The 20,245-nt window shown below is 42.5% G+C and overlaps 1 protein-coding gene across 1 annotated transcript in view; it reads right to left on the minus strand.

Annotated features, from left to right (window-relative positions):
• Window positions 1-20,245, minus strand: part of MICAL2 (microtubule associated monooxygenase, calponin and LIM domain containing 2) — a 162,700-nt gene that overhangs the window by 7,758 nt on the left and 134,697 nt on the right. Inside the window, exons 29-33 of the mRNA XM_063331408.1 lie at window positions 19,995-20,092; window positions 16,313-17,660; window positions 8,195-8,289; window positions 5,989-6,081; window positions 3,368-3,461 (exon numbers count right to left, since the gene is read on the minus strand). Of these exons, the coding sequence (XP_063187478.1) occupies window positions 3,368-3,461; window positions 5,989-6,081; window positions 8,195-8,289; window positions 16,313-17,660; window positions 19,995-20,092 (1,728 nt within the window). The remainder of the gene's footprint in view (window positions 1-3,367; window positions 3,462-5,988; window positions 6,082-8,194; window positions 8,290-16,312; window positions 17,661-19,994; window positions 20,093-20,245) is intronic.

The raw sequence follows: 20,245 nt of genomic DNA on the forward strand, positions 1-20,245 counted from the left end.
TGCCACCGTCAGAAGTTATCATGGAAATTTGATCTATCTTACTGTCAGTAAAATCATTGCAATTGCAGGTATGCATACGTCCTGCACACATACAGAGGGTTACTATTCCGTTTGCTGTTTTCTTGATTAGGCAAAAATATTATTGCTTTTTTCTTTTTTTTTTTTTTTACATTTCCTCTTTAAACTTTGAAGTCTCTGTATCTCCAACAAAAGACTGTGTATCATAGCTTGATTGAGGTAATCAAAAAGTAATGCACTTCTCAAAAATGCTACCCATTTTAGCAAAATCCTCAATGCAAGGTGAAATAAAAATAGCCCTTGTTTTTCCTTCTTTTCCATCCCACAGAACGCACTTCCAAGTGTCCCCAGGAGCATTTTTCCCCTGAGCTTTTCAAATGTTTGTAATAATAATGTTAATTGTTATTTAAGTCTGACGGAGTGCTTTATGCCTTCCAAGGGCAGAACAAGCCAACGAAGTCCTTTGCATAACGCAGTACGACAGATCTTTTTAAAGGTTAGAGGGAGAACAATTTAAGAGTTTGTTTCAGGAGCCACACTGGCATTTTCTTACAGAGTTGCTAAAGCAAAATTTTCCTCCTGGTTTACACAAGTCTCCTTTAACCTGGATAAAATCAGATATTCTTCTAATTACATCATAGTAATTTCTATATTTGTCACTTTTGAGGGAATGACAGGCTGTGGAGCGTTCTCAAAACCTCAACCTTCTGTTTTCCAGAGTGATGCTATGCTGTCCCTCCGTACAGCAGTCACACCGTAAAGGGGGCTTGGCCAGTTTGCGCTCTTTTGGGAACAGCTAAACCTCATAGTCCTTATTCTTACAGGTTTTCAACTGATCTCTTTTGACTCTGCTGAAAGTTTTGAGAAACCTTGGATATGCTCCTTATGAAATAAAAAATTAGCTGCAACATGTGCAGATATTTGTTCACTTTCCAAAACATGAAGACATTTCTTAACATTCTCTCAACACAGATTTTCTTCTTTGTCATCATTCTTCATGATTTTTTTAGTTCAACAGATCGGTTATGCTAATTTCAGTGGAAAACATGTTTCAAGATTTTTATTTCTGTATTTTCTTGTAGGCAGAAGTTCTCCATAAGCCTCCACAAATGTCAGTGAAAAACAAAGCAACGGTACATCAATGATTTATTATCTGGCATTTCAAACCAGAATAAAGTAAATAACGGGCATGAAAAATTATTCATAGGACTGATATTATTTCTTTTTTTTTTTTCTTAATGCATGAATTGTTGTCACTACAATTAGAAGATCATCAAAGCCTCATTTTGCTCATCAGTCTTTATGGCAGTTGTTTCGCACCCACGCATGTTCTCTTCTAATTCAGTTGAGGAGCTAATGAATAACTGCCCCTAACAAAGGGGCCATTCATCCCGGGCTTACAGAATTATTAGAGGAGAGTTGCGTAAATGTCACTGAAGACTAGTGTTTGCAGGCCTGTCTCTAAATTTGGTTATTCACAACCTTTGCAGCTCAATATTATTGCTGAACTGTGATTGTTTTCTAATTACCTTAATAATACCTATTAAATCACTTGAATTGCATAAGTGCAGACCTCCTTAAATACAACTTAACCTAATAAACACTGGTCATTCATTAAACAATAATGCTCATTATTTTTAAGAAGGTTGAACAGAATATTAAACTCACTGATTCCTGCATCATTACACGTATGTTATCACAAGCAACAAAGCACTCACATTTTTGTTTGGAAAACTTAAAGCTTCATGCTTTTGCAGCAGGAGAGTTATTGAGAGACGGTAACATCCTACGTTTCAGTATCTGCCCTATTTGTAACTGGCCACCTACACACATGCAATCAACGGGGAGAAAAAATAGTACTTTCACCTTAATGAGGGCAATCCAATTACTAAGGATGGGGAGAGAATGAGAAGCATCAATCTCTTGGCAGACAGCCTTCTTTAGGAAATGCGATTGTCAAAACAGCAAAAACAAGAGGTGGCTCTAGGCCATTTATCCCAGTATTCGGTGTCTATCCCAAGAGCTAGAAGCCTCTTGTCCCTCTATATTTTTGACATTTCCAAAAAACATCCACCCTTATACAAATCAGTGGTGAAGAAAAAAGCTAATACTCCAAATCCTCAAAGCCTTTTTAACAGACTTTCTCACAGGCAGTAAGGTGAGTGCCATTTGATCAATGATTACGTTTTCACTTAAGAAAAAAAAAAAAAGAAAAAATGCTGGCCTTTTAAATAACATTTGAAATAGGTTGGCACTATCAGTTATAGGAAATCAGTTAATAAAAGGCTGAACAAATGATCTCTTGCTGAACTGATTAGCTCAGTGTTAGAATAGGGGCGATAACTGCTAAGAAATATGGCATTTAAAAACCTGGCATGTAGAGATTGTGCTGGGTTGCCTAGCTAAGACAACAACAAGATCAGGTGCCAAAATATAGCTAGGTTTTCAGTGTTGTACAACTGCCTGTCATGAAAGCACGAGGCTCAGCTTTCTAAAACAGAGGTAAATAAAGACGCGTTTGCAATCGGGCTGTCAGCTCCCCAGAATCCTTTCAGCACGGAACTGCAGCCCCCTCTGAAGTCCCTTACATGCATCGTTCACAATCCTATCCCCGTTTTGAGCCTGGCAGGAGCCCCCAGATGTCCCAACTCTCTGCAAGAGGTCTCCCCAGCTTCACCCTGTGAGTGCTGGGGAGCATTCGTAAGGCTGGGCGGGTGGGGGGATGCCACATCCTGGGTGATTGGGATGGTTGGTTCAGGAGAGTGAAAACCTTGCCTCCGACCAGGGCCAGGATGACGTCCCTGTTATCTTCTGCCCACTGGGGGAAAGGCTGTGTGGTGCAGGTCTGCGTGCCTGCACGCTGCTGTTGCGATAGCATGGCCACCAGCTCTAATCCTGTTAATGGCATTTCACACTCTGGGAGAAGTCATTAAAGACTCTGTTACTAGGCACGGGCTGCTGCTGGCTTGGTAACTGAGATACAGCTCCTGGAAACCTCACTGGTTCCCTCCAGAAAATGAAATTGAGCTCAAGATGGGATTTTTAAAAATGGGGGCGGGGTGTGTGTGTGTGTGTGTGTAATGTAGATTCAGGTTCAATAGCAAGGCAAATAATTCCACATCTGTGGTAGCCAACAGAAATTTATAGCACTCAGTGTAAAGGTGCTTGACCTAACAGAGTTTGAGGAAATGGGTAAACGATGATTTTCGTTCTTCCAGTTACTCTTTCGTTTCAGATTTTGCACTGAACTCTATTTCTATGACAATCATTAAAACCCCTCTGCTTTTAAAAAGTTTAAAAAGGTTAAAAAACCACCATCAAACAAACAAACACACACTGCTTTATTTACCTGATTCTCCTCTTAGTTCTCTCTCCAGTTTGACACCAAAAATCTCCAGAGCTCTTTGTCTTTCCTCCAATTCTTCTAGTTGGCGCTGGATTGCCTGCAAAATCATAATGATATAAAAGCTACAGACATAGCTTGAAAATTCAGAGACAAAAGATGGTCTCAGTGGTTAGAGAAACAGCTTGAAAAGGTCTCAGAGGAGTCGTGAGATTTGCAAAGTCATTGAGCGTACTAGACGCCTAAGCAATTTAATAATTCCACTAGGTATCTATCCACATTTTTAGTGGATAAGTATCACAGGTATTAAAAGAACCTCAGTTTTTCTGAACCTTATCTCTTCTGTTGTAAAACAGAGATCATAAAGTTTCTGTGTCTCGCAAGGTGTGAAAAGTCAATACCTTACACATTCAGAGGCACGTATTCTGAGAGGCTACATGAAAAAAGCTCATATAAATATTGAAGGTTTACAGCTAGAAAGCTTTGCTAGCTATTTTGTTGTCCATGGGGTTTTGTTGTTTGTTTTGCTTCCATATTGCACAAGCTTTTGACACAGACAGGAAAGGGTCTAATAAGTAAGAGGTGATAATTCAGTGGCACTTCAGGAAGGACCTCTACATTCACTGGTCCACCCCCTTTTAAATAACATTTTCAGAGGTGCCATGTGGATAATAGGCATGAAACACCTTAAGAGGTTATACTGTCACAGAGAGATGCTCAGCAGTTCCCATTTCAGGCTGTGTTAGGGAATACCAAGCCAAGCCCTTAGAAACAGCCTAACAAACATGAAAGATGGTTTGAAAAGTTTGGACTTGATCATTTCCACAAAGAAGTAGAGAAGATGCATATGCATCTAATTTCACCTTGAGATAATTTACAATTCTTAGATCAAAACTATAACATAGTTGTTCTTACTTTGGCTTAAATAAGATACTATTTCTTGTGGTTTAATCTCAGCTAGAACCACGCAGCCGCTTGCTTACTCCCCCCAGTTTGGATGGGGGAGGGAATCGGAAGACTAAAAGTGAGAAAAAGTTTGTGGGTTGAGATAAAGGCATTTTAATAAGTAAAGCAAAAGCCGTGCACACAAGCAAAGCAAAACAAGGAGTTCATTCACTGCTTCCCACGGGCAGGCAACTGTTCAGCCATCTCCAGGAAAGCAGGGCTCCATCACGCATAACTGTTACTTGGGAAGAAAAACGCTATCACTCCGAACGTCTTCCCCTTCTTCTTCCCTCACCTTTATGTACTGAGCATGAAGTCATACGGCATGGAGTATCCCTGTGGTCAGTTGGGTTCAGCTGTCCTGGCTGTATCCCCTCCCAATTTGTTGTGCCCTCCCAGCCTGCTCTCTGGCAGGGCTGTGTGAGGAGCAGGAAAGGCCTTCACTGCTTAGCAACAACTAAAAACACCAGTGCGCTACCAACACTCTCCCCATCCCAAATCCAAAACACAGCACTGCACCAGCTGCTAGCAAAAAAGTTAAGTCCATCCCAGATGAAACTACAACACTATTTTTCTTTCCCATGGATTTTATTCTGTCACAGATTTTATAGTAATGGCTAGATATTAGCATTTTCTAAAATCCACTGTCTCATTCAAACACAAAGTTTCTTTCCTTTTCAGTAACACATTTTGCAAAAGCGGTGACATCTACAAAAATGGAGATTTCAGATTCACGTCTCAAAAACTACTTATTAGTTTTCTCTTTTAATTTAATATTGGCACAGAAATAGCAAGTGGAAGCTCCATCAAAAACTATCCACTTGTTAGAGTAATACAACAGAAGATGATGGACAACTCTGCCTAGAAAAAGCCTGCTCTCCCCACTACCATATCTTGATTATCATTACAACCTGAATTAATGAGATTAAATCTAGCTCAAATTTCTCTGCCCTATGCTATAGTACAGACACAGACAAAACTGCTAATGGCCACATAAGCCATTAAGTTGTGTGTGTGCGCGTATCTATATGCATATAGATATGTATATGTGGTAAATGAAACAGATAAACCTGAAACTTTTGAGATGGGAGAGAACACAGTCTGAGATCAAGTCATGCAGAAGTGCATTCCTAAATCTTTAAACTGCAATTGAAAACAACAAAACACTATCAGAGGCCAGGGCTTTTCCAGCATTTTCTAAAGAGCAGGGCCTGTATAAAGTCAAGTGACTTTGCGTAATTAAGAAAGAAAACAGTTGACTTTCACTGTTGTGGCAGAGAGAGAACAAAAACCATCACACTGTTTTCATACCCTCCTGTAGTACATAGGGGTAATAGCTGAGTTTCTTACATTCTCAGGGGCTGATATTATTTCTCCTTTTTACCTCTTTCCCTCTTAAGTGTATTCTTCTCTTATTGCCAGTCCCTATTCCCTCTTGTTCTTCCTGCACAATTACGAAATTACGATGATCTCCTGGGGCACACGTGGATTTATTGCATACAGAGATGCAAGGCGCCACCACATACACCTTTCTGCTCCTGATGGTTTGGGGGGATTTCCACACAGAAGGCAGTGAGCCGCAGCGAGGAGCGAGGGGAGGTGCAGAGCCCACACTGGGGACCCCTCGTCCTCGCTAGTCACTCCTGGGAGACAAACGGGACATCTGTGAGCTACATTTTTACCTGTGCCTTGTGAAGCCTCTTCAGCTCCTCTTGTTTAATCAATTGCTTTGTCTCCTTCTCCAGCTTCCTTCTCCTTCTAAGAGTCCTTTTTGCCTACAAAAGAGAGAGAGAAAAAAAAAGACAATCAAAGCATAACTATGCCAGCACAGGTTTCCTCAAACCTTCTCCAGAATCACAGAACCATTGAGGTTGTGAGAGACCTCTGGAGATCAGCTAACCTGACTCCCCTGCTCAAAGTGAGGTGAGCTACTGCAGGGTGCTTGGGGCAACCTAACTGAAATGAAAATATTCATGTAGGGATGTCTTCATGCATTTTCCCACAAGGACTTTAAATCATTGCAAGCTCTTATTGCAACGCTAAGTGAGTGTGAACTGTCTCTATCAATAAAAAAAGGTCCAAATCACAAAGTTGGCTTTATACAACATACCACTATACATGGCTTCTGCAGACATCACCTTCATCAGGGAAGAAGCCAGGCACAGGTGGTGGGAAGCACCAGTTTAAGGAAACTCAAACCATTTCTATTGCTGTACCTGCTACGTAGTAAAATTCATTTTGGATCACTTGCAACACAGTAAGAGGGACATATCCAAAAGAAACAGCCATCACAGGACTCTACCTGAAGCCCTGTGAAACCTTCCCCAATGCCATTCCTCTATGGCATTACAGAGGTTTTTTGCCTTTCCCTGGGCCCCTGTCGCTGCTGCCAGGAAAGCGGAGCAGCACGTGCTGCAGGGCCGGCCGAGGGCATCGCCCATGCTTGCTCCAGCTTGCCCTTGACCCAAGCTCTCTGGAAGTGCTTCAAGGCTGTGGTTCTCCCATTTTGGAGGAGACAGAATATATGAGCGCTGTAGACGAGACGACTAAAAAACTAACAAGCCAGGAGGCCGCTAAAATTTTTCCCACCGAGTTTTGCCAGTGAAAAATGGTGGTACTGGCAAAATAGCATTTAGAGCTGGCATGAAAAGAGGTGTTAGGAGGCAGCCGAGAGAAACAAGCTGAGCGGGGAAAGTGCATCAAAACTGAGTCACTGTTAACACCCGCGTGCGGCAGCTGCTGGTTCACCCCGTTCCTGGCAGCTGCTCCGGCAGCGCTGCCTTCCCCTCCGCCAGGCCCTGCCGCCGCGCACGCTGCTCGGAGCTGCTCCTGGCCACTTTTCTCCCATGTCTCCCTTCTTTTCTCCATTTTGTTTCAACTTTATTTAATTAGCCAAAATATTATCTTGCTATAGATTGTTTTTCCTGTAACAGGAAAGATGAATGATGAATTCTGACATCTCAGCGCATCCTGACACAGAGCCACCGGCAGGATGTGCTGCCACACATTGCTGCGCTTCTGCCTCGTGGCACCTCGGTTCCTCTAGAGCTGTGCAACTGGGTTTCCATTCAAAGCCCCACTTAGCTTTCAGCTCGGCTGTGTTTTTCAGCGTACTGGGCAGCCTCTTGCTTTGCTTTCCTTTTCTTCCCCCCCCCCCCCCCCCCCCCGCAAAAGCAACAAATCAAAAGGCCACCTCGTACTATTAATTCCACTTACTGATATTCCCTCCACAGGAAAGAGGTAAACACATTTCTGATGAGCTATGCAGGCAATAAAACCTCTGTTTCTACAAATCAAAGCTGAGTATCAAGAGTTCACTGGTGCTTTAACCCCACCGCTCCTGCCAGCCACAGGAACTTTGTTAGGGCTCGGAGACCCCAGTGTGCAGCTGGCCCTTTCGGCATATAAGGTCTGTGTCCAACCCCATGCCTCACGCAGTCGTGCTGATTAGGATAAACACAGTGTTTTCGACGCAATCTGCCTGTAGCGCCTCTCAAATGAAGTTGTATTTCCCCCAGGGAAATCTGCATCTGTTTGGTTTAATGTTTTCAATGGTTTGCTTGTTGGGCTACATATTAAGGCCACTTAAGAATGCAGCTTCAAAGTGGTTTCAGTGAAACATGTCTGCTTGTCATATTAAGACCTTCTCTGTCAATGTTGGTGTAACCTGGGGGAATTAAAGATCCAAAGACGGAACAGAAATTTTTATTTTCATCAGTCTTAAAGAGTGTTAACGTATTTTTCTCTGTGTGACAAGTAACTTCCACTGATAAAGCGTTCCCATCCCCATTTTGAGAAACTGCGGTGTGTTTTGGATCAAAATCACATGATAAATCTTAAATACAGTCCAACTGAGGAAATATCTTTCTGTTTCCAAGTCAAGGTTACCTTGTGTGTTAATGAAGGCTTGGATTCAAATTCATCATCAGAGGAAGAAGTAGAACACTCGGTAGTTTGTTTTCTGACAGGTAGGTGTTCACATCCTAAGATGCAGGAACAAAACAGTCAGTGAAGCAAAAACCACTGTTCTTTAACTTACACAGACACTTTGCACCTGCCCTGAGTTCTAATCAGCAGCACCTAGAGCAATTTGGAAATTTGGCTGATGGCATTAATTAAATTTTTGATCCCTGTCAAAAACTCTATCTGGGTATATCTGATTTTTTTCGGGTATTACGTACAAATAAATTAATTCCTTGAGCACCCTGCATGTAGCATGCATGTTCTGAATGCTCTCAACATTCATTAAAATGTATATCTGAAGTTAGCCATATTACCCAAATGATTGTATAAGGCTCACTATACAGTGTAATTGAATGCAAAAAGTCTGAGCCAGCTCTTAAACAAATTATCCTTATGTGGCTTGTAGCATCTGGCACCCATTTTTACTACATGACATCTGCTCAGTGTAAAATAGTTGGCGTCAGAATGTCTGGTCATATAAAAAAATCACAAATGTAATCAGAAGCAAATGGACTAAGAGAACAAGGCTTTATCACACAGCCTCATGCAACATAAATATTTCATTAATTATGTCTAAACAAACGTCACTTATTTTTCTGCTTTAGGAATATTATCACATCATTGAACTGTTGATTAAAATGCCATAATAAGTCAGGAAAATCCATACATCACAACAATGCACTCCATAAGGAAAACTCAAAGGCTACTTTGGAAGGAGCATGCTTTCAGAATTATAAATTAAATTACATTTAATTGCAGCAATTTTATCATGCCTGTTTTTCCAGCATCTTGTTTCAACTGGGTGTAAATATTTGAATTTCTTCTTAATTTGTCTAATTCATAGCTTCATTCTCTTTATTTCAGAAATAAAACTGCTTTTGGAACATCTGTCTCTATGCTTCAACCTGCTACAGGGTTAATGATTAACAGCTGGGCAACATCTTGGAAATGTACATTATTTAAAGCTAACAGTGCCATTTTTCTTTGTATCTGAGAGGTAACAGTTGGCTTTCTGTGTGCAAGTTGTATTCAGATTAAAATCACTTCCCATTCTCCCAGTGTAAATGTTTCTTCTTTGCCTTGTCCTGGATCCCAGTCCTGAAGTAGGACTTCTGTCTCAAGCCCAAATTTAAAATCAGGATCCACGAAACACGTCCATTCCAGGCGGTAAAGCAATGAAAGCAAATCCAAGTAATTCGAGGTAGAAATTCTGATTTTTTACAGCGGTCTCAATTTTAGAAGGACCCAGTCCTTGCGCTCAATGAAGGTACAAGCTCAGAGGGTCCAGTGGAGCAGACTTGGGTCCTGTCCTCTGTTGCAAAACGCACAAGTTCTTGGGCAGCAGATGCCTGCAAGCGAAAGCGGGGAGGCGCAACAGCCCTCCAGGTGGGAGTCCAGCCTCCCAGGTGATTCCCCTGCTCCAGAATTGCTCAGACTACTACACCACACCTCCTCACCTCGCAGCAATTGGAGGAGGGACACAACTCCTGCTTCCTGACCTGCTGGGGACTCTCATGATTGCTGGCGTCACACCAGTGCTGTGCGCTGCCCCATGCTCTGCGGACAAGAGTGCAAATCCAGCTGCACCCTGTCGCTGCCCCCAGCAAGGAAGCCCTTCCCAGTGCACGAGATGGAGGAAAGCACGGTGGGGATCACACTCTCTACTTCTTTTGAGGAGTAAACTCACCTACATTACTTTTCTCTGTGCAACTAAAAGTTTGCAGTAACTACCTTGCGGTCACACCGCTGTTGAAATCAAATTCCATAATATGCAAGTAGCAAACCTTACAGCCCAGCAGGGCCGGAAACACAAGCAATTACATGCTCCCTTTCTTCTCTCAGCTGTGGGAATAAGTGACTGCTTCCCCGTGCCCTCCTCCTCAAGTGATATCAATAATTTAAAAAGCGTTACAAGGTCTAACGGAAAAGCAGCAGGAAAACACAAGGGCACCTGCCTCCTCCTCGGGGGTGTGAGCTTTTTGCCTTTTTGGGACAGAGAGATGGTCAAGGACTTCCCCAAGGAGTTCCAAGGGCCATCTCACGAGCACATGGAAGCGGATGTCTGTGCACAGAATAGCTTCATAACATCCACAATGCCCATCTGCTATGGAGAGCCATGTATTTGCACCTTGTCCTGCAGAGAAAGCCATTTAGATTGCTCTGAAACAGCTCAGCCTTTCAAGAGACCCAAAGCTCTGTGAGACAACCACCACCGAACTGCAATCAGCAACGTCCTCCATCATCTCCACCCAAGAAGCCTACAGGACAAAGGGCCATGTGAACCCACTCAGTGATGAGGCATCTGATGGATCTACCTGTGGACATTGACAGAGTCTCTGTCACGTTTCTTGCACCCACATTTCACAGCACTGATGTTCTCCGCTAATGTAATATGGAGAGGTGACGCACGGGCTGCTCCAAGGAGCACACAGCAGAGAGTGACAGAATTGGGATGAGAATAAAGGGGTTTGGCTCCCAGATATGCGTGAGCCAAACTATATCCCTGCCACATTTCAGGGATATAGAAACAGTGGGTCAGTGCCTTCCTTTCACCATTAAAAGGGCAGCCATTCAGTGCTCTGCTCAACTATTTTTCTTTGACTATTTTCTTGTTGGAGAGACCAGAAATATGCTTTAAAGTGTTTCCCAGATGCAAATTTCAACTTCAAGACAACTGTAATAAGCATAGTAAGAAGTTACCTCACTGAATGAACTTGTTTTATGCACAGCTAGAGAAAAATACCACAAGTTTATTCTATTTTTGAAAAAAAACCCACAACCCTACAACAACCCCCCCCCAAAAACCCAACCCAAAACATTCTTCTGTATTACAGCATCTACATGTTCTACTATAGATGATTGAGCATTAATCTTTCCCACCTCCAAAGGGGTGGGATAGGCAGAATTTACCTGCCAGCTATGAGGATTTGGACAAGGAGTTAACACATAAAAAATGTTCAACTTAGAGACTTTCACACTTACAGAGTCATTAAAATCTGAAACTTAGAACTGTAATAGTAAAGTTTGATAATAATAATTTGTCTGCTCCAAATATGTCAAGTCTTAAAGCTCGATAGCTACAGAAAAGATTGCAAAAACATACTTTTTTTTTCCAAATATGAGCTCAACCCTTCTAGACTTGGGCTTTTGCTTTCCTGCCATCTCATTCCTTCAAAACGGGTGTTATTTATTACCCATTTCTAAAGTATTCTAATGTTTCCCTAACTTTCAAGTTAACCGATGTTCTACTAGAGCTTTTCGTCCCCAGCTAACATGACTTTGGATCACTAGGCATGGTCAGCCATGGGTTTAGCTCTTAATTATGAAAGAGAAAGGAACAAATATTTCTGTAATCTTTATTAGTTTATTCTTGATTTACCTCACAGTAGCTACTAGGAGTTTGGCCAAGAGACCTTTCCAGCACACCTGATTTACAGCTGTCAAATCGCAGGAAACTGAGTATTAATTATTACTGTTATTAATACTGAGTGTCACAGAATATGCTTCAAAGTATAAAATTGAAAGAAACCTCCAGTTCTTCATATTGGGATTTGGTATCCTCGTACGTGTATGTCATAAGAGATAAGAAAAATTACATCCATAAAAATAAAATTATTTCCTATGGCCAGTTCCTCACACCTTGGTAATCCAAGGGTGAGTCTCAGACACTTTGCTTTGGCCTAAGCGCGCTGACATTGAATGTCATCAGCAGTAAAACCCTCTGTATTCAGGGGGATCAACTGGACCAAAGTCCAGTGCTTCTGCAAGCCGCTCCCTTAAATAAATCTAAGGTACCGGTTTTCCTAGGAAACCTGAGATTCTCTGAACAAAGAGGGAGGTGCCATGTGAAGAGGTTAAGAAGGTGATACCTTCTGTTAGACGTGGGCAGTGCCACCACTGCTGTCCCTCTGCACGTCACAGCTCACCTCCCTTTCTTGGGGTGTTTTTGTGTCACAGTAATGACTGTAGTCTAAATACACAGATAGTCTCAGAGCAGGAACTGTTTTTAAAATATAATGTTATATTAATCTGATGGCTTCCTCTGTAAGTGTCCAAGATGGCATATTTTTATATTTTTATAAAGTTGTTGGAATTAATCATGACCACTTTAAGTAGTTCAGTGTTTTACAGAAGAGAGGGGCAAAGCTATACGTATCTCTTGGGGCACTGGTGTCCCAAACCAGATGGGAATTGGCATGAGGTAGGAGATGAAAAGAAAGGCCAGTAGAAATCAAGAGTGGGCTTAGCTATTTGGCTTCACATGTCTGCTTTTCCACAGATCTCTCATGCGGTCTTAGGCATGTAATTTAATCTTGTAGTGCTTCAGTTCCCCTTCTAAAATATGAAATCCCCGAGATAACAGTGTCCTAGCTGACAAGAACATTGCAATCGCACAGACTCTCAGTGGTACAAAGATGCAGTAACGGGAACCATGTATGAACTGGAAATATTTGCAAGCAGTCCCTTTTCAGCCTCAAAGTGCACAGAAACATCAAAGTGAGTTCATAACATGTCTGATTTTCTCATCAGCTGAATTGGTTGTCCTGCTTAATGAAGTGAGCCATGTAAACAACACACAGTCACAAAGTGAGTTATAACAACTCTCATCTCATCTAAGGGACGATTCTAGGAATGTTTTCAGGTAATCCCTACTCTGTCACGGACAGAAATTTTCCTCCCACGTCTCCATCACTATCAAGAAGCAAACCTGGAGTCACAATCGTCTGCCAATAACCAATCACCTTCGTGGGCTGGCCTTCCCTTCTTGGTGGGCTTCTTTTCTGTAAGTTAAAAGTAACCTAAACCTGGATCCACTACTGCGTCTCATTCCAAACACTGCTGACTGCAGCACTCTCATACAGCCTGGCTTAGCTCTCTTTTCCTGTTGTCTTTCTGTGGTATTAATGATTTTTAGTATCTATAACTAACATGTTACTTTGGCATTTTTTTGAATTTAAAGAGGGCAAGTAGCCCCAGGAGAGAACAGTTAACCATCTGATTGGTCAATTTTATTGATCAAGTTTTTGTGTTTGGCTTTTTTTTTTTTAACTGCAGGTTGGAATACAAAGGAGGAATCAAAGGACAAAAGCCTCAGAGATATTTCTGCAGTAAATCAAAAATCTGGAATTGCACCTAGAAACTCCAGTGTGGCTGTCTGGGGACATTTGTATATTCTACAGGCAAACTTAGATGGGAATTTTTTTTTTTTTTTTTTTTAAACTGATCTTTCACTGAAAACAGTGCATGAACAGTGGATGAATATCCCCGTTACTTCAGTAAGATTTGTGTAGGTTCCACACGGGTGGTCTGCGCAGCTAGATCTCTGCACAGCCAAAACTTCCAAGTGGCTCTAAGGAATAGCTCTTATGAAAGTGTTAGCCAGGAAGTCTTTAGACCAGGTCTGGCTATCAGAAGCTGGAATGACCCATATGGAAGGTGTAACTGCACCTGTATGTTTGAGCGACAGGCAATCTGCTGCTCTGTAATTAAGATCTCTGCTTCCTCATGCTGAGCTTCAAGTTGGTGGTTGAATACGTGGTAGGAGATGACAGAAGGACAGAATATAGTTTTAGCTTGGACAGACACCTGGGTCCGAAATGCAGAAGTCATCAGCATAGGAAAGACATCTGGACATGTATTTGCAGATGAAGTAACTAAAATAAGATGTAGGGAAAGAAGAGCAACGTAATATAGAAGTAGATGTGTGGGGTGAGACTGAAGGTCCTTCCAGACTGTCTCCAGCAGCGGGTGTCTAAAGGAATGCTATAGGCACCAGCAGTCATTCCTCCCCTTAACACTCACCCAGCTTCCAAGCATTTTTCAGTTCAGAAGCTTTCTAAATTGGATGTGATTTCTAAACACCTGATTAATTCTCAGTGGATTTCTCTTCAATGAGCTTACCCAGTCTCATCTCAAGCCCATGGACTTTTATCACCCAGCTCATTCCTTGGCTCCACAAGCCAACAGCCCATTGAGGGAGAAAACACCGACATAATGCAAGACTAACCATACTTGCACAAAACGAGTCTGTCTGGCCTCAAATAGGATAAAAAAGCCCTACTGAAAAGAGCCAAGAGGAGTATGAGAAAGAGACTCACTAAATTGGTTCCTGCAAGGTGCTGGGAGTATTTTTTTTTCCTTTAAATAAAAGAATTTTCCTGAGATTCAAGAGAGAAAAATAATGACATATCATGTGGGCTAAAGCTTGTCACCAGTTCGTGACTGCAGTTTGCCAAGCCTGGGCCTTAGACAAGTGCCAGCATGAGACAGAAATGCCATTTTAGAGAGCCAAGCAGGACTTGGCTCTTTACCAGTTTGATTTACTCAAATATGAATGTTTGAAAAAGTTCGTGAGCTGCAGTGTTGAAACATGGAAGATGACAGATTACTGGGCAAATGGCTAGATCAAAGCTGCATTTTTTTATTCTGAACAGACTTTGCAATGCCTATATTCAATAATTATAATAATTTAATGATTCCTCTTTTGGCTTGCACAGCAGAGGAATGCAGCACATATTAAACCAGCATGTTTTTCCAAAATATTTTAAACATATATAACATATAGCATTATTCAAGCCTAACAAGAGCTTTTCCCATTTTAGTAGGAACACAACATACCAATTATCATAATATGTTTAGTTAAGAGCAAGTCAGCTTGGCTTAGTCGATGGGTGATAGCTAGGTACAGGCTCAGAAAAAGCGTCCCGTTTGAGACCACAGCGTGACAGGTGTGAACACTAGCAGCTCCCTGTGGCTTCACTGCGGCCCTTAGCATCCTCCTTAGCTCCATGGGGATACTGGTTTTGCGAGTTGTTTGATAAAGGATGCTCCAAGAATCCAATCCAAAAATTCAGGAACGAGAGGAGGAGTTATTCTATCAATTTTAATAAGCTTCAGATCAAGTCTCTTGTATACTGTATGTCTTCCTCGCAGCATGCAGCAGTTCTGAAGCAGAAAGGATCTGACAGCTCACTGGGAACATTTCGGCCACTTCACATTTTACATACAGATTGTTATTTTAATGCTGCAGCAGCAGCAGCATTAATACAGCAGCAATTTTGGGGTTACAGTTTGGGTTGCAATTCAATAAAGTAAGAAACAAAGAGGAATGTCAATAAAATTCAATAGGTTATTTAGTTAAATGACTGTGACTTTCTGCAGTGTGCTAGTGGAAAGATGGATCGCAGAGAAAGACAGGTGGGTGCAGCTCTCATACCTCCTATTTTATACCTGAAACTGAGCTGCGCTTAATTCTTTCTGAGCCTATGCTCAGATTACTCAGATCGCTCTTTGTCTGACATTAATATTTCTTACTCATCTGCAATTTTAATACTAACCTTGTTCTTGCAAGCAAACATGAAAAGTGATGCTTTTTAGTCCCTACCCGAATAGACTCACAAATAGGTCAGAGTAGGACAATAAGTGCTATCTCCTCTCAAATAGAAAAACAAAGTGATATTAATGACAGTGGAAAGCTCCCAAAAGTATGTCTACAGTTCGGTCACTGTGACAGCAGACAGAGCTGAAGAGACACCTGCTGAGAAAGCAGATACACAAAGCAAAGCTTCTTGCTGTTGCAATCATATTGTTTCGGTCTGTGAGCTCCTCATGGAAAGGGCAGCAAGCGTACTCTGCACTGCACTCGGGTTCGCCGTGCTCGTCCTTTTGCTTGCCCGCTGTACACCCCCTTCTACAACACACTCGATGTCACAGCAGCAGCCGCTCTGCACAGCTTCCCCCTCTGCCTCACCACTCCTGCCACCTCGGCGAGTACGTTTTCCTGCCCCAAAGACATTTGAACAGCAGCGAGCAGGAGAACAAACTTGGGTCCAGAGAGCTGCCCTCTGCTTGCAAATCCATTCCGCTCCTTTAAACCAGAAGCAACTCCTAAATCTTAACCAAAGAAAATATTTATTAAGTCTTCCTATGTAGAAAGTAACTATAAATTAAACACAACATACAACAGATTATATGTATGTGATCACACACAGGTCTTAAATGTTAAGTGCTATTACTAGAAATAAATTCCACTCATGCCCTCACCTGTGGAAGGATAAAATAGCCTGTCTTCTGGAGAACGGTCCTTCAGGAAAGGCAGAGATGACACAAAGATATTGCTTTCTCTATCACGAACTTTACTTCTCAGTCTATCAAAGAGCGACCCAAGACTACCCTTCTGTGTGGAGTCATCCAGATCGTCCTTAGAGGTGTTCTTGGGCTCTGGAGATGAAAGGAGGAGGTACTTTTCATTAGAGATAAATATGTCATCCATGGGAGCCCCTGAAGGAGTCTCCTTAAAGGTGAACTTTTCTAGGAGACCTGGGACATCCTCCATCCTAGTGCAAGATGGTTTCTGAGGTATACTGGTTGTCTTGGAAGGCCTGGTGTGAGGACTGTAGAGTGGGAAGGATATATCCTCACTGTAATCCCTTAGAGATCTCTTTTGAGAACTGGCAGAAAAATGAGATGGGTGTGAGGGAGGGCTCCCATTTCCTAAACACTCTCCTGCCCACTCCCTTACTTTAAGTTCCTGTGGCTGAGTGCTATTTATTCTATTATTGTTACTGTTCCTTTGGCTTAGGGAATAGTCAGCAGTACTGGGAAAGCTGAAAAAAGCTTGTTCTGAAGAGGCTTTGACTTTGCTGTCTGAGTCTTGCTTTAGTCCTTCTGGAGACGAGGTTAGAGGCTCCAAAATGGACCTCTTGATCACGTTGGCTATGAGCCTCAATGGGGATTTTGGCTGGCCAGCTGCGTGCTCCCTGGCAACTGCATCTGGACTCCTCAGAGCATCTTTCACGTCTGGTTGAGCATCATCCACAAATAAGAGAGGCACAGGACAACCAGATAGTTTGAATACATCTTTTCTCCAGTCAGCATCCTTCTCCTCTGAAGTCCCCATTGCTCCTTTGTTTCGATACCACGGACTGCTTCCACCTAAGTCTGCCCCGTTGGAACCACAGGACAAGGGTCGCTGTTGAGTACAAAGCACCAGCCTCTTTTTTGCCTCCTTTAATTCTTGCTCAAACTTTTCTTCTGGGTGCCTTGTATTCTTGTCATCTTTTTCTTTCAAATCCAGAGATGACAGTACTTTTGTTTTCCTGTTAAAATCTTGTTCAGGGGTATATTTCTGGTTTTTTTCCTTCCAGCCCTGGGCTGTGTATGTCCCAATGTCACCATCTATATCTTCAGGCTCAGAAAAATCAGCAGCCAGTGTCCCATTCCCAGGAGGGGTCTGTGGAGAACCTCTGGTGCTGCTCTGAAAAGGACAATGGGGCACATAGAGACGGATGTCTTCAGGCATCTCTCTGCCTTTTTCTTTTCTTTGAAATACTGGGCTGTAGAGTTTGAAATGTCCTCTTGTAACTTCTGGTGGTTTCTTGCAAGAAGCCAACTATGAAAAGAAGATTATTTTATGGGTAGAAAAATACAGTTCAGTGTATCTTTTATTTCATATATTTTAATCAATTTCACTCTTAACGCAATACCAATAAACATAATATTTTCTTTATATACACACATACATATGTAGATGATAATACAATAGGAAGAAAATATTTTCTCCCTAGAGGGCTAATATTTCTCTATGAGTGTAGATCTAATACTACTGTTAAATTTAATAATCTAAAAATAATGTTATTCATGTTAAGAATCTGTCATATTTTTATGAATTGCTTTTAATATTTTCCTTAGAAAGAAACAGTCCCATCTACAGGAAAATAAACAAAAGCAGATCTGCTCTTTTCCCCTGGGTGCATTTCTGTTGCATCACCTTAGAGTTTCCAGCAAGCAAAGAAACCATCATCTGTCCTCTCCGACTGCTTTTATAATATTGCATGCTTACATAGCGCAGGTAGGAATGAATGAAGTGACCCAGAAAAGACTGTAAAATGCAAGATGGCAGTTTTGAACAATTCCATTAGTTCTCTCTTATGATTACTTTTCCTTTGGGGAAGATTTAAATTCATTACTCTAGCCACTAAAATCTTCTGCTGGAGATAGTAACAAGGATAAATGCCCACGTTACCCAGCCAGCAGACCAAAACTAGGATTTTAACTTCTTAAAAGGGAAGCATTTTATCCTCAATGCTATCTGATAATGTATGGTGAGAAGATTCAATTCCTGTTTCCGCTTATGTGCCAGATTCCCAAATTCACACAGGTGAAGCCATTAATCTGTCTGACTTCTCATTTTCCAGAAGCATCAGAAGCAAGGCAATAATGATTGCGCCTTGCTTCACAGTTGCGTTTGGTGACTAATGTTAATATTGGCCAGATCTCAGATTAAAAAAACCATGAGGGACACCAATCAACAAACAAACACCCTCTTAATCCTCTCTCTTTAGAGTAGGAAAAAGGCCACCAAGTGCTGCTTATAGAGCAGGACCTGCATGGAGTCACCTCTCCTTAAGAGCAGTGTGGCCAGGCAGCATTGTGCAGCTCTGCTCCCCTGGGACGTTCCCTTCCTGGCCTTATTGTCCTGGACCGGATTTCAACCAGTACCGTGGACATGGAAGATTGATTTTCTAACACAGACCTGAGGTCAAGCAACTTTAATAATTTTTAACCCGAGGGTGAGGACAACGGGCTAGAACACAGAGGACATGGGCTGGTCCCCGTTCCACCCAGCTCCGAGTCCGGGGTACGTGCTGCCCTTTGCTCAGAATGGTTGGTCATGACTCCTGCTGTAGCATTGCACTTAGGGCAGGCCCACCCTTCCTCAGCCTTAAAAAAAAAAAAAAAGAATTAAAAAAAGCAGAAAATACAAAGGAAATCCTAGGTCCTGACGGAAGCTGAAGATGCTCCTGAGCTATAGGAGGCATGAAGTCACTGGTACAGGATGCCCAGAGAAGCTGTGGATGCCCCATCCCTGGAAGTGTTCAAGGCCAGGCTGGATGGGGCTTTGAGCAGCCTGGTCTAGTGGGAGGTGTCCCTGCCCATGGCAGGGGGTTTGGAACTAGATCATCTTTAAGGTCTCTTCCAACCCAAACCGTTCTATGATTCTATGAGTCAGAAGCCTACTGCAAATTAGGAGAAGTCTTCTGCCCACCATACGCAAGGAGTAAACATTAGACACAGACACATCTACGTATAAGGGCTGTAATGGCCCGAAATCACCCAGGCTCCTGTGCCATGTTGCTTATGGCTGGCGCTATGCGACCCCTTACCTTGGATCCCAAATACATTCTCCAAGGCCAGTGCTGGCAGTTGCCTCTCCCTGGTGATGGAAGTGGCATTTAAACCACCCAGATGCAGTCCCTTCTCATCCCACTGCTGCTGGCACCCAGCCTTGCCACACACGGAGAGCTGTCTCCATCCAGCTCTACAAGCACATGGGCAGACCAACAGCCAGCTCGGGAGCACCAGAGGACAGAGATTTGGGAGGTTTCCTCGCCTTTGTGCAGAAACTGTGGCACAAAGGAAATCCCAGCAGCAGCTAAGGGAAGGGCAAGGTGTTGGTGCCTACATGTTGGCTGATGCACCGGGTTAGTGCCTAACTCTCAGCGCGATCGAGGTCCAAGTCCCACAGAAAGCAAATGCCACTTAGCTGCCTGATTTGGGTATGGTTATATCAATCAGAGCATCAAAGGCTCTTCCCTGTATATAGCAGAGGCATAACTTCAACTTTAGTCATTGACAAAACTATTTGAAAGAGCAGAGGACGCTCAGACAGCCTGCTAAGAGCAGACATGCCAGTAGTTCTGGCTGTGCACAGTTCTCCTTGTACCTGTGTTCGGGAGTGATCCTCCCCAGGACCACTTGGACAGCTGGCTGCGCTGTCCTTCCCGTGGAGCCCAGGTTTCTTACTGGACAGTAGAGGGAAACCTGCCAAAGACACAAGTTTTACCATCACATTTCTATTGCTTTTGTCTTAGATAAATTTTGCAATTAAAGAACGAGTGTAGAAAGCTAAGAAGTCATCCGGACCTACAGTAATGAAGTTTATGACCTCGCTCACATGTGCGTGCACGCTGTGCC

The sequence above is a fragment of the Chroicocephalus ridibundus genome, chromosome 4, assembly GCF_963924245.1.
Source record: "Chroicocephalus ridibundus chromosome 4, bChrRid1.1, whole genome shotgun sequence".
Taxonomy (NCBI): domain Eukaryota; kingdom Metazoa; phylum Chordata; class Aves; order Charadriiformes; family Laridae; genus Chroicocephalus; species Chroicocephalus ridibundus.